This window comes from Ciona intestinalis, chromosome 2 (genome assembly GCF_000224145.3).
Source record: "Ciona intestinalis chromosome 2, KH, whole genome shotgun sequence".
Classification (NCBI taxonomy): domain Eukaryota; kingdom Metazoa; phylum Chordata; class Ascidiacea; order Phlebobranchia; family Cionidae; genus Ciona; species Ciona intestinalis.
Genome location: NC_020167.2, coordinates 3892581 through 3906846, shown reverse-complemented (window position 1 = coordinate 3906846; position 14266 = coordinate 3892581). Strand labels below are relative to the sequence as shown.

General features: G+C 42.0%; 1 protein-coding gene and 2 long non-coding RNA genes across 8 annotated transcripts in view; 1 reads left to right on the top strand and 2 right to left on the bottom strand.

The window, feature by feature from the left end:
• The first annotated feature begins 1499 nt into the window (after window positions 1-1499).
• LOC100178744 (teneurin-3) overlaps window positions 1500-14266 on the top strand; it is a 49209-nt gene continuing 36442 nt past the window's right edge. For 3 of the 5 annotated variants that reach the window (XM_026840743.1, XM_026840741.1, XM_026840742.1), the window contains exons 1-5: window positions 1500-2328; window positions 2678-2904; window positions 5249-5302; window positions 5656-5822; window positions 9627-10083. In XM_026840743.1, the coding sequence (XP_026696544.1) occupies window positions 2060-2328; window positions 2678-2904; window positions 5249-5302; window positions 5656-5822; window positions 9627-10083 (1174 nt within the window). In that variant the 5' untranslated portion in view covers window positions 1500-2059. The remainder of the gene's footprint in view (window positions 2329-2677; window positions 2905-5248; window positions 5303-5655; window positions 5823-9626; window positions 10084-14266) is intronic. The other 2 variants (XM_018817570.2, XM_026840744.1) reach the window with 2 other exon arrangements.
• LOC113475811 lies at window positions 8158-9633 on the bottom strand. Its single transcript, XR_003397589.1, has 2 exons — window positions 9480-9633; window positions 8158-9233 (listed from the first exon to the last, which is right to left on the bottom strand). It is a non-coding gene; the product is annotated as an uncharacterized LOC113475811 (long non-coding RNA).
• On the bottom strand, window positions 11780-14129 carry LOC113475810. 2 transcript variants are annotated; one of them, XR_003397587.1, is made up of 2 exons: window positions 12352-14129; window positions 11780-12280 (listed from the first exon to the last, which is right to left on the bottom strand). It is a non-coding gene; the product is annotated as an uncharacterized LOC113475810 (long non-coding RNA). The 2 variants fall into 2 exon arrangements; XR_003397588.1 differs by having other exon boundaries at window positions 12437-14129.

The following is a 14266-nucleotide window of genomic DNA, read 5'->3' as shown; positions in this document are numbered from 1 at the left end:
AAGGGTATTTTTGACCTTGAATGCGTTAAGGACGGAACACTCCAACGTAAACGAGTTCGATATCCGTAGTTACACAGAACGAATTTAGTTACCCGATACTATACGAGAGGATTACTCACGATAAACAAAATTCGCGAGAAAAGTTGGCTTGAGATGAGGCAGATTTCTGTATATACGATCTCGTAGTATCGTCTTATCTTCGTCCAGCAGACCCGAAGCTTCTGAAAATACACGTCGTTAAATCGTGTTTTGACAAGTTGCTTTATTTGGCAGTGGCTTTCGCGTTATTACATTTTGGCGATCGACACGGCGCTGTCTAGGCCCGGAATGCAGAATGTAGGAGGCAGATCAGCCGGTAACCAGCTCGGCGCAGATAAGCAGTGGAGTTTTTGCTGGGTGGTTGTCATATTTATGTAACAGCAGACTATCTTGCCTGCGTGCCAGCAATCTTCGCGGTGGCGAAATTTACAAAAATGAAGTTTGTAGTTGGTACATCCAAGAACCCAGTCGCTATATGCTCAGTACTTGGTAATGCATTGTGCACGCAAAATTGTGGTTGGTTTTAGCGGCGAGTGTGGCTTAGTGCTGCTTGGATTATGTTGTTGTGACTCGACACAATATCGCAGGACGATCAGTGCGACTTTGTATAAAACAAGGCTTAAGGGGTATCTTCTTAGTCTGGCTTAACTTCATAACAAGCATAGTTTTATTGAATCCAGAATTCGTTCGCACAGTTGGGAGTTGTAGTAACTGTACGCCCTGCTGATTTAAAACTTTTTGGCAAACAGAACTGTTAGTCATTTGGTACTTTTTCCAACAGTGCCTTATCAGACGGCTCAGTCTCCATTTTCATATATTATTCACTATCTATAGGCGGCATTGGTGAGCATAGTTGCAGTAAAAGGCGAAACGAATCGAGCATAACGCCATATATAAATATTTAACATGTCTCCGCATTCAGCGTCAGTACTTGAACGATTTGTGACCAGGCAAGTTCGTGGCAGCGACATGCAGGCGTCAGTATATGCAGCAGCTGCAGTATGAGAAAGCATAGCATAACAAATTGTGTTTTGTCGCTGAATAAATTTAACGCACATTCTGTCTGGAAGACGGAAATTCTACCTTCCCACAATTTTTAGGCGCAGTCGTAGGTGTTTATCGCTGCTAGAAATCCGGCGCCCATTACTCAAGCCAAGGTAACGCTTGAGGCCCTGATTGCCCGGGTCTCTGTCATACAATAGCCTTTAACTTTTCGTAACACTAAGTCCGTTTCTCGCTATTGTAACTACCAGCTTAGTACAACTATATTGAACAGGTGTGAGCGAGTTAGTACGCTCCGGTTCATATACACAACAACCATAGTCTGAACTTGATTTTTATTGAATTATTGTTGCGTCCAACAAAAAAAATTAAGAGATAAAAATATCTTCCAAAATAAAATCAAGTTAAAAATATTTAAATAAGAATTCCGTAAAGCCCATTACGTACCAAAAATTTAAAAAACCCTAAGCTTCCGACGTTAATCACTTTAAAACTAACGAGAAACGTTTCATCCAAATAAACTGTACAAATACGGTCCCGATCCGTTCATCCTCTTCCCGACTATACCTCCTCTCATCCGGATGAGTTTCCTGCAATCGATGCCATAGATTGTCGCTTCGGTTGAATCTTATGGTGGCTTCTTAAGTGTGTAATTAGCCTTTAATCGCAGCTAGCCCAGGGTAGACACGAATCGATATAGAAGCGACACTAATTGAAGTGGTGCGGCTATGCTTAAGCCAAGCTTGTCCAATCTGCCGTTGCCAGTCGTTCTTCCGCGTCACTTAATTTCTTCATCTATTCATAGCATAAGTCGTTTGATTTAACGATTTCCATTTCGTTGTTGTTTTTTTCTCATCAATATCAATATGCTGGAAGCTATATGCAAAGCTCTATGTTTCTACTGTTGTGGCTTCCACGAAACGTGCTTTCCTAAATATAGTTACATTTTTGCAGCCGGTGCCAACATAAAAAATATTTTATATAGTTTGCTTTATTTGCTTGGAATAAATCACATGTTATGACAAGAAATCGACCTGACAACCAACACCCGACCATCGTATTAACGCAGGCTACTCCTGCACCTATCACACCTGAATACAAAACTACTGATTTTGGGTTGCCTGTCTTTGACAGTGCAACTGCTGAAGTGGAGAACAACAAGGGCTTTGACGCCAAAAATATTTTGCACTGTGAGGACACAATGCCATACTCTTATGAGACAGAGGATGGTCACACAGTTACTCCAAAACTGGTGCTTCCCGCTACCCCACCCCTTGCGAAACATAGGTATGCAGCACCCGTTCTAAATTTTCGCTGCATGTAAATTTCAACGCAGCATGTATAGAAATTGCTTACGTGGCAGACTATGATGTAAGCATTTACATTCATAAAATGAAGAATGTGCAAGGCAGTATTGTGAAACCAATACTTCAATACTAAATTCGTAAGATGTTTCTCATTACTTTCAAGTATTCAGTGTCAGCGATTCGAGACGTGGTGTTTTTTATTGTTTGTTGTGTTGCTGTGTTGCAAATGCTATAACAGATTGACTGATTAAAAACGACTGATCAACATAACAAATCTTTCCATAACAAATATAACTTTAATTACAAAACACGTTCTTGACATTTTTCAGAATTTCGAGGCCCCTTTTATTAAACGAGAACGTGACGTCATCACCGTCCAACATTGGCACAATGTCGTCATTAGAAGCGTCACCCATGCGTAACTTGCGGGAGCAAGGCAACAACGAAACGAGAAGTAACAGCGCGGACTCTGGACACGTCAGCGTTCAACGTCAATCCATGGACAGTGGAGTTTCAAACAGGTTTCGCAGCACAGAGTCGGAGGCATCGAGTCCAGGTACTACTATTAGTCTGTATAACAATGCACATGTAGAATTAACTGCAGATGATTAAACGCATCACTCACTGCATGCAGGTAACGATATTTTCCGGTCATGATCACCCACTTTATTAAACCCGGTAATGAATGATTAAACACCAATTAGTATTTTTTGCATCACTTTACTCTTTAGATATATTGTTATATATATATATATATATAGGCCGCTGTTCATAAAGGCATCGTTGTTCAAAATGTTAAGTCTCGCAGTAATTTATTTTGTGAAAACAAGAGTTAACTATCGGACTCTTACCTTGCTTTTAAATTTCCCACCCCACGATTTTAGTTTGTTTTTGTTCGCGAAAGTCGCGTTTCGAGTTACATTGCCGGGCCGCCACACATATACTGGTCGTTTTCTAAATATGTGCAGGCCAGCCAAGTTGTTCTACGTACATTGCGGCCGCGTCTCGCCAACCGACGCGACCTTCCACGCAGTTCAACAAGTTTGCAAACCGCTGATACACAAGAACGTCTTATTTAAGGGAATAGCAAAACATACAAATGGTACTACGCTATCATGGCGCATTACTTAGCTTGTCTGCTTCATCTATTCCATGTCAAACAAAAAAGTGAAACCGTCGGTTTCGACAGAGTGATACATTATTTTGGTGACCTGTTTAGGACCGCAGGAAATACCTTACCTAACCTGCGGTACCCACAAACGCTCAGTTGCAACATTGTATATTTAAGTTTTAAGGCATTTCAAAAGTACATGGGGAGACTGTAAAAATATAGTCATGGAGTAGGACTACCGCGTATGTGAAACAGAATGTTTTATTTTTTCCCCGTTATCGTTTAGCTTCTGGAGAATTAAGCGGCAAATGATGGTTACTTTTCGTTAATTCAAACTATGCCCTGAGTGGATTATCAGTCGCTGAGATTTGAACTTCTTCTCTTAATGTAGTATACGTCGCACTTAAGCAGATAACACGAGATTGTGCCACCTTACCATTTACAAGGAGGGAATAATCTGACATTGCTTGAGATACCGGATGCATAAATAATGCAAAGTTTATTCGGCACGACCACGTGCACTGTCCCTTACCCCCGAGAAAGCTTTACTTATGCATGTAGTAAATACAGCTTAACGGTTATGAAAGCCTAACCTTTACCGTATAGTTTTTAATTTCCTAAGCAGCACACTATGTATTATTCCGTGTTATACACAAACATATGAATAAGTAGCGTCCTTAGCCTATAATTAGTGCGTTGTTTGCCTATGACGTTTAAATCCATTCCTGGTTTAAGGCCAATGATTGCTGTTTGTAACGCGATACTTGTCAAAGAATTTTATTCCCCAAACCACTTTAAAAGGATTTTCCCCACTCTTATTCCGATAATTTTCTTCCAAAACTCGCTGCACGAATCGATCCGCTGTCATTTCGTCCAACGCCGAAGAGACTGATATTTAATAGAACGCTCTCTATAAATTATTCCTAAACGTTGGTAAGCGAATAGCCACCGGCATTGATGTTTTACAACTTGGAAAACTTAGTTGCCAGTTCGTCCCTTGGCAGACTGCTACTTATCCGGATTTAGCTACTAAAACGATTTTCGCTAAGTGAATCATGTTTAGAAAGGGATTTGTGTAAGGTGAATTGAAAACAGAATACGTTACAGTAAGTGACGAAAAATTAATTAGTTTTCTAGTGGTTGCCTTGAAAATGTTGGAACGCAGGGAAAGTGTTAAATAATGAATCCGGAAATTCGTTCTGTTTCTGGTGAGAATGTTTGTTCTATATTTAAACGTTCGTTGGATACCGCGCAGGTGTTGCTGTGATTTATTCTTCTGTTAAAGTGCATACTATACCACCTTCCACCTTGTATTATTGGCCCTTATGTGTTCTTTGGCGTGTGTTTAAGTTGTTGAACAAATCTCATGACCCTTATGGCACTCTGCTGTTGACTTAACAGCAAAAAGGAACATCTTGTTGCTCGTTTATAGGCGCCCTGTTGCTTCAACTCGCCTACAGAATAAACGCAACTACATTAGAAACTGGCACCGCTGACTTAGCCGCGTATAAGTGTGGAACTCGACTGTTTTTCTTGGCATCTTACGTAATCCTTATACGAACGATACCGCAAAGTGCCTGGCCTTTCGATTTGATAAATTACCTTAAGTCGCATGTGGTTCACTTAGTTAGTCAATAGAGCGTACCTGTTCACATATTGGGTCACAATTCGTTCCATGGTTATTTATCTATGCCAGATAAATTTTCCACTTCTATCGTTTACCACCACCGCCTTTTTGAAATCCCGTCATTGCATGAGCAGCTAACCAAACTAACTTCCATTTCCGCAGCTTATTTCTACTACGCTCCTCACCATTATCACGGCCGGTATACATGCTTCCAAGGTATCCATATTTATAGTTTTTAACGCACTGTTTAATATCTGGTGATAATTTGCATGAAACATTTAGAATAACGCCGATAGCAACTTTTCTAGTTTTCCAGGTGGGCGAAGATTGGACACCTTTAATTCTATTTTCTCGTCCCGAAACGAAGAACTTTTAAATTATTACAAAACCGTATCTTTACGACTCCTACAGGGCGTTCTTAACAAGATTAGGATTTTTATTATGTGCTAAAGTGTCCCATCTCTCCCCCATCCTATAATATATTCTATTCAGTTATATATGTGTGTGTGTGTGACAGTGTGAGAAAAAGAATAGAGTTATGGAAAACGTTTCTTTACATTTTTTTGCAGAGGGTTGCCAAGATAATGGGCACGACAGTGGTCACCATAGCAACGACCGTCCACAATCGTCACGTGACGAAGGCGCCACGTACGCCGGAACTGACGTAGCATTCCACAAGGGCCAATCAAACGAAAAGTACATGAGCACAGCTTCGGATCGTGCTGCAGATCATGAGGTTCGTATAAAAAAATACTCCTTGTTGTTCTGGAAACAAAATGTCCGCCCTTACCTACGTGAGGCAGTCAGGGAATTTCTTAACCACGATTACTTAAGCAATCAATAATCACATACGTGGGTTAGATGCTATAACACTGGGAGTGTAAAAGTCAGCCTTTGTTAATTAAGTTTTACCGGCTTCATTGTCGCATTGGTAAGACTGCATTTTCTGGACCAGCGGTCTGTTCCAAGCAGTCGATCCCCTTCCTTAGTTTGATGGATGGCATTGACGACAGAATCACGAAGGGGCTGAGATTTTTGTTTATCTAGTCACCCCTGACTACCCGCCGTACCCCTTACCCCCTTCAACCCAACCCCCTTACCCCAAACCTCATTCTCCGAGCCAATTTTCGGAGCGATAGGTCAATATTTGCTCCTGTCCTTGCGTGTTAATGACCGATCGCCTTCTGTTTTCCATTTCGGTCAGTTTCTTTGTATTTTCTATTGACGAACCCTTATTCTGTCGGGGTGGTGTGCCAGGGCTAGTTAGTTACAAGGTATTTGCATCAATCCAAAAAGGAAACCTAAGGAGTTTCTTGAACTTTATATGTACCGGTTCCGTGAACATGATGGTGAGAAATAATTTTATTTTAACAGTTTAATGATAAAATAGTTTGATTCGCAACTTTGATAAATTTTAATTTTACGTTGCTGTCAAGAATGAACCATATGCTCTATGCTGCAACATTGATTTAGTTGCCATGGTTGCAAGAAACCACTGCGAGTTTTCCTTTTCCGAGTTTACCGCAATTGAACGAATTCTCAACTGCGACAAACGAATGTAATTCCCTTCCATTAAACCCATTAGTCGAAAGGCGAAATCGAATTTTGGCCTCTCCGTGCAAATGCGCAGACCTCCCTAAGTTTGCGAAACCTTATGTGACCTTCGAAATGCAGACACCATGCGTTGTGGTGCTGTGGAAGCTAACGGAAGCTTAATGCGAATTTAATGCAGCCCGCAAAGGTTTGCGTGTCGGTGTGTGTTTTTACACCACAGTTCGGGTTTAGATCCACTCATAATAACGGAACGCCGTGATCCGTCTGAACAGCCACAACAGGTCGATTTTCAAAAGCCACTGGCACTGTTAGGCAGAGTCCGCAAACGCCGCGATATAACAAATACACACTTGAGCCTGCGACTTCCGTTCTATGGTGATGCAAAGTACTTGAGATAGCTAACCCACACACACCCTCGTTCGCCTATGTCGCAAAGCCGGCACTTCGCGCCCTCGCCTTCACGCAACTTATACCCTCCGCTGGAGCGTGTAATGGCAACTACTTTGTGTTGATTCAGCCATTATACCTCCTTTATGCAAACGATAATTCACAAGGGTTAATTTGCTAATGGTCCTTCAGTGATTGGAGACGATGTTTTGTTTACCGATGTTCACTAATTGATTGTCTTGGCGCAGTACGTCGATCGTTATAGCATATATGAACAACTTAATCACTGGAATCTTCCTGTGCCCATTGTTTAAATTAACCACAAACACGTGCAAAAATAACTTTGTTCAATACAACACTTTTTTTATAGGTTGTGTTTGTATAAACGTCTCGCGGTATCAAAAAGGACACTTCCATGCGCGCCGATCGAATGGTTGCCTATTTTTGCTACTATGGCTAACCCCCGCGGGGAAATAAAATAAGCTTAATTTTCACACGAGAACCAACTGTGGCTCTCAGCATATCTTAGCGAAAAGAATCTTCACTTTGCCATTCTGGGAGGGTCGGCTCTCACCAAATTCCACGTTTAAGTCTGTTTGTTCCGATTCAAAAGCGCAGAAATGACTCGGATTTTCAATACTTTGTCACGCAATCGAGCCTATGTATTACCCCCTTAAAGCGTTGTGACTGCGGTTAACCGGGTTCTGTGTGTTTGCAGAGTAACGCGTTCACCTTCACCCCGATTTCCGCATATTTCTCCATGTAATTCTTCCCCCGCTTTTTTTTCTCTTGGGTGGCCATTAGCGTCGTTCGCACTAACCATCTGGACAAAAAAACAACAACATTTTTTTCAAATATTAATATTTTATTACGGCTTAGTTTAACCGTCTGCCGCTTCGTTAAGTTTAATATAGCATTGGCTGTCGGTTTATATTACAGCCGAATTACAGCTTATTTATCGAACGGTTTTCCCCGGCTCTTCTCATTAGTATAGGGACAATCTCAAATATATTGCTCTGTGGGTGCGTATAACCCAAGGGAGATATAAAACTCAGTGTTAAATACATTAAATTCACACATTGCATCAGAAATAGTCTTTTTGAAAATATTTTTTGTCAATGTTTATTGGGGGGGGGGGGGGGGGGGTAAAAGCGTATAAAAACGGCAGTATACCATATATAGAACCCAAAACCTTTGCTTCAAACTCATTATAGACCCTTTGGTAAAACCTAATTGCTTGTTCATTTGGAAATAAGCAATATAACACGAGACTCCCTGGGGCGGAGTATGCCAATCAGTTTGAACATCAATAACTGACCCTTATACAATGATCTACCAAAGTCAAGTTATACGTGGTCAGGCATGTGACAGTAACTCACTCAGATATGTTGTATAGTCCAATTTCAGAACAAGCTGTGTTAGATCTAGTCGGTACGGTTGTTTTTAGGGATATTTTCTCGTGTATTCTGATAAGACGGGGCCAAAAATACGTGCAGTCGTATCTTGTGTCTCTACTTTAAATAACATTAAAAATGGATGTTTCGGAGATTATTTATGCTGGCAGTCACTTTTAGATTTTATCTCGTTTCGCAACATAGATACAACACTCTAACGCTGGTAAACCTTTATACCAACATATGCAGCAAGTGCAGTCAGAACCCAAAGCACACGACTTGATGCAACAGTATATTCTTATTGGAAAACTCTTGTGAAGCAGTCGCACGAATTCTCGATAACATTCGCTCATCCAGCGAGGTTCGATTTTTTCTAATGGACTTTCCCCTAAAACGCGCATCCAAAATCCGCTTAGCAACGACGTTGGAACACTCTGGTATCAACACGACTCTCCGGCTGCAAATTTTGATCTTCGGTGACATTACTGGATTACTGGCCGCATTTTAAAGTCAATATTTCGACGTCCCTGTCTTATAAACTATGCGAGGGCGCCTTATCCTGCTGCCGGAACAGATACACCAGGCTGACGGGGCAAAATCGACATTTTCACTCTTAATCGCACGTTGGCCCTTGGACGGTCCCACCACCGGCGCCAATCGTTGTGAGCAAGCCTTCAAGTTTGAAATGATGAATAATGCAGAATAACTGATCCATCTGGGAATCGGATATCCGTACATTCGCAGCATATCGAGACCCCAAACTTGCCTGTTGTTTCACGAGCGACGCATCATGCCGATTAGGTTGGAGGAGTCTGTGGCGAAAAGGAACGTGTCAGGCAGCCTTATATGCTGTAGGGCACAGCAGAATTTTTATCAGAGCCATCTTAATATTCATTGAAAATTTTGCTTTAACAGATTCACCTCACGTCCGTATAGTTTAGGGGGAGAAGAGTTATTGAGAAATGTATTGTGATCAAGTAATAGAGTCGTGGGCAAGTCCCAATAGCAGCGGCCACCAGCAGTTAAAACGTTCACGGCCTGTGCATTGCGTTACTTACTTCGGCAAAGACGGGCGACTGCAGAGGTTTCATTCATCGCAGTCTACCGAACCGCTGATCCGAGACCGGGTACTCGACTGGATAGATACTATACATATCTACTTATTTTTAATCGTATAAAGTCATAACATAAATGTTAATACGCAGGTAAGCTCCATAATGACCTCCGATTCTCCGAAGCCAAAATGGCCAACTTCGCAACCGGTGGAGCGGCCCCGATCAAACATAGAAGACGACAATCATCTTCCACTGACCAAACCGAATCCGAAGAATCTTCACCCTACCCCGCTTGAACGCTCCCCGGTTCGGCAGAGGCGGCGTGAGGTGGCGAGTCTCCTACGTCAGAAAAAGCGTCACGGATCACGAGAACCCGACGCAAATATTGCGTCAAACGAACCGGAGCTATCGGACTACCAGACCAGACTTGCGCACCAGGGTATCACTGCAGGGACAGCTCCACGCCTGCTTGGCAAGCACGAATCTATAGTAACACCACGCATTCACGCTAAACCTGAAACGAAATCAACCCCGAGAATAAATCTGGACGCATCTCCCCAACCCCCGCCCTCGACCACCCCACGATTAACCCCTCACCCCAGCAAAGGTAAGCGAATCGCATGTTAATATACATCGTATGTTTGTTTCACCCCGCCATTCCATCTCGACGGTATTGGTGCCTGGCTTTAGTGCTATGCCTGGTTCACGTTCAAGTAAACAGGCAGACAGCTGCCAATAGAAAGTAATTTCATTAGGAAGCGCAAACACAGGTAATGCCGACAAATAATTCAATCAATATCATGAAATGCAATTATACAGCAGATCATGCTATACCAAGTTAGACTAAGCTTGAAAGAATGGGCATATAATTCAAACCAAAGACATAGGCAGTCAATTATAAGCCAGCATACAGCACGAATGAGGTGATATTGTTATTTTCTTCTATATTTTACTTGTATTTGAATTTTCAAAGTGGTAATTACTAATTAGGTTGGTATGTGGCGACATACTTCGTTACAGAGACCGTTGTCTTTTATTTATACAAAACAGCTTTTAATTTGATCCGTGTACGTACATTGTTTTCATACTCCGATACGCGTCGCTCAATAAGATCTATCTTTATAACATGGCGCAACAGGGCAGTCCTAAATCACAGTCAGTCAACAGAGTATGACAAACCTCAATAAAGCTTCTTTGTCTAACTATTCTTCGTATGATTGAGTTTTAATATCGGACCTATGCTCTGCGAGCAGTATTGCGTATATTTCACGGGCTATTTTAAAACTATATATTGTGAAGTGTTATGAAATCTAGGCATATGAGAAATTGATGTATATTTTGTTCATGCTTGGAAAGTTTTACTAAGGAGTTGTTTTGCTCGATGTTATTACGTTATTTGGCGTAATTGTTTTTCACAATAACAGCGGGCAATGCTGGGTATCATCAATATTAATGGAGGTGGTTTTTGCTGTTGTTAAAACGGCAACTCTATCTTTTGACAGCGTGTAACAGCAACAGGTTTAGGAGTACTTGAGCATTCATGTTTGGAGTTCAGTTTGTGTGACGAAAACTTGTAAATTCTTCCTTTGGACCTGTTTCGCACGGTGTGATGTTTCGGGCAATAAATTGGATATAATCCTATATTTGCTTTCTGCTTCGTTTTGTTTTCCAGATCGCGAAATTAGATGAAATAGCGTCGATATCGACACCGTGATGTCATTCTGTTACTTAAGTTAGATTCTGATTCAATTACCGCGTAGATCAAAGCACTAGGAGCCTTTGAAAACCAACGTCGCGACGCCATTCGGACAAATTGAGCGTTCCGGCCGTATTACCCTTGTTAATAGCTGTAATGCGTTCCAAAATGGCTGTACCGACGGCGCTCGAAACGTTTAGTGTTGTTGTAAAGGTATACAAAGCAGTCGGCCCACCGGTCGCCAGTTACGTATAATATATACGATTCAGACCCTTTTATACGTTAGCGGGGAAATTAGATTATCTTGCGGCGGGTCGGAATTCAATTTACCGCAGAAGTTTAATTCCCCGCCGATGGTAGAAGCTTTCTGAGTTTAAACATTTGTTACGCACGGGCGATTGCAACTGCTCTTCGATTCAAGCTACTTGTCGGCTTATTCGCCTGCAGTCAACCGGCACCATCGGCTTTTATCGTCCGTTCGAATCCAGGTGCGAGGTGTTGGCCCCTCAAAGGCTAATTACCAAATCCGGTTTCTCGCCATTCAAGCTCAGAAACAAACTCACTTTTAAGTGCAATTTGTCGGTGTATTGTATTCCCTCACTCACAGTTTCCGTTCGACGAATCACAAACAATTCCGAATTTGTAATTTGCCTCTACACTACCTATATATCATCCAATAATTATACCTCAACACGTGCACGCAGCAGTAATTGGCTTAAAAGATAACTGTTGTTTATTGCTAGCTCTCTCAACGCGGTTATTTTCGTTGGACAAAAAATTCTAAATATTTAAAGAATCAACTTCGACGTGTGCTGGTAACTAAATGAGCCTTTATCAAACATACCGTTGTGATGTACCTCTCCTTCTATCATATAGTTATGTTCCGGTCAACTGCGCCCACCCAAAGTTGTTACAGATTTTCAGGTGGCGTTTGGCGCAACGGTGTACCACGTCAGCGCAACGTCACGGCGGACTGTCAACGTTACCTGAGTCGTCGCGGCGTGAAATAACACATGCCAATGTTTCGTATATTTCGTGATATTAGGTGTGGCTGTGGTCGAATACGGTGCGTTGGTCGTAATGGAATGCAGATGTGGGTTCGTTCATTCTAGAAGTCGATGAATAAAATGTAAAAAAGCAAAACAGACTATTAAAAACATGAATTGTAAATCAGTGTACCTTAAAATATTTGTTAAATTTTTTCGAATTTCGTGGAAAGTTTTTAGTTTTTGTATCTTAACACTCATTTGTTCAGAAATTTAACCTGCTGGCTCTTTGTTGAAATGTCAACATCAAAACGATTCGTTGTTGTTTATATAAGGACCGCTACATTCCTTTCAAAATTGCGCTTCGTCGTCGTTGTGTTTCCTATGCGATTTGCCATTTCGCTTAAAAGTGCTTGTTAGGTCTAAAATTATCCCGCGTGCTGGCCGCAGTTGGCTACATTAGCCTCTTATCGCTGCAACACGCGGCCTTCGTATGCCAGCACATCTGCATGCGTCCTGTATCGTATTATGACATCGATTTTCCAACAATACCGGCCCCACCTTGTGCCGATGCTCATTACCTATTATTGGCCACGCGGCCGTTGATTAACGTCAAACAAAGCATATTGTTTCACAATGCGATTACGTCACCGCCAGCTTGGGAGTAGCGTTCGGTAACTAGGTTTCCCGAATATGACGACCAAACCTTATACAACAACAATTATTTTTCCATACGCAATCTCCACGCCGAGCACTCAAAATATTCCGGTGTAGTTTGGAACAGATAAATCACATTCCGCTTCCGTTTGAGTCATTATCGCGTCGCACGAGGCATATTTGACATATATTTTCTTACCGCATAACCTCAAATGCCGTTTCACCGGTTGACTTAATTAAACTATATTGTGTCGTGATTCTCGCGCGTTCTTCCGCCGCGGGGTTGGCAATCTGACATTGATTGATGGTGGACAGCACTTGCGTGGAAACCTTACAGCGACCTGCGGTGTAGCCAATGATCTACGGTCGGCACCCCGTTGTGTTTACGCTGCTCATTTTTTACCTCGGAATCCGACACGAATTCTGCGATTGCCGCTATGTTGTCGGTAATTAAGCACCGATTTTTGCAGCTGCGCGTTTTTTCTAGTTTCAATGCGTCGAAGTTGCGTTGTGACGTAACAAAGAGCATTACGACGTAATTGAGTGTCTGCATCTGGCTTGGAAGCAAACGAGGCACTTCCACTTTCACACCTTTGAACAAAAGTCTGGTGGACAGATTGCATTTCCTTTAAATGTGACGCTTCCTGGTCACAATGCTCAATCGTTAGATCACAAAGAGTGCCGCCGACAACAATGGAGCGAGAAGTAAAGTTGCGAAACACACGCGATTTTTGATTCGTCTTCTTTCTGTGCGTGACAATAGCATGTTGACAACGCAAGCATTTCGAAATCCAATCTAACCAAAATGCATCCCAAAGCTCCCCCCACACGGTCGATCGCTCCCCACAGACCCCTGCCATGCAATTACCTTGTTATGAGCTTAGCGCCATACTGCCCTCGCCGTTCGCCGATCGGAATCGAATTAGTGTTGTTGTCCAGCGAGCCGCTCGCCGTTAATCGCTCCACTAATCGTCCGATGGGAGCATTTAAAGGAAAACCTGCGCCGTAAATCTATTTAATGTTCTACTTTGATGGTTGCTTTCCACGACGCTGGAAATATGTTATCGGTCGTTTGTTGACCGTTGTTGTCTGCCGCCCACCTTCCAACCGACCGCATTATGTCACAGTGATGCCAGTCAAAAAATACCGTCAACTGTGTTGCGCTGAAAAAGCCCATAAAGTCGCAGGCCTTTCTAAAGTGTTGAAAAATGTCGTTTATAGTTTGATCTTTAATAAATACGCCTGCTTCATACATTCATAATAGTAAAACGAACTTGTAAATAGGTATAAAAATAGTATCCGACATATTAATAATAAAAAGCCTTTATTCAAGTTCAAACTCTCGCGATACCGAAATTACAACCTTGTATAAGCGATGCTTCATGGTGTAATTGAGTTCGAATGCTAATTTTAACCACGGAAAATTTGTAGCTGTTAATAAGAAGCGTAAA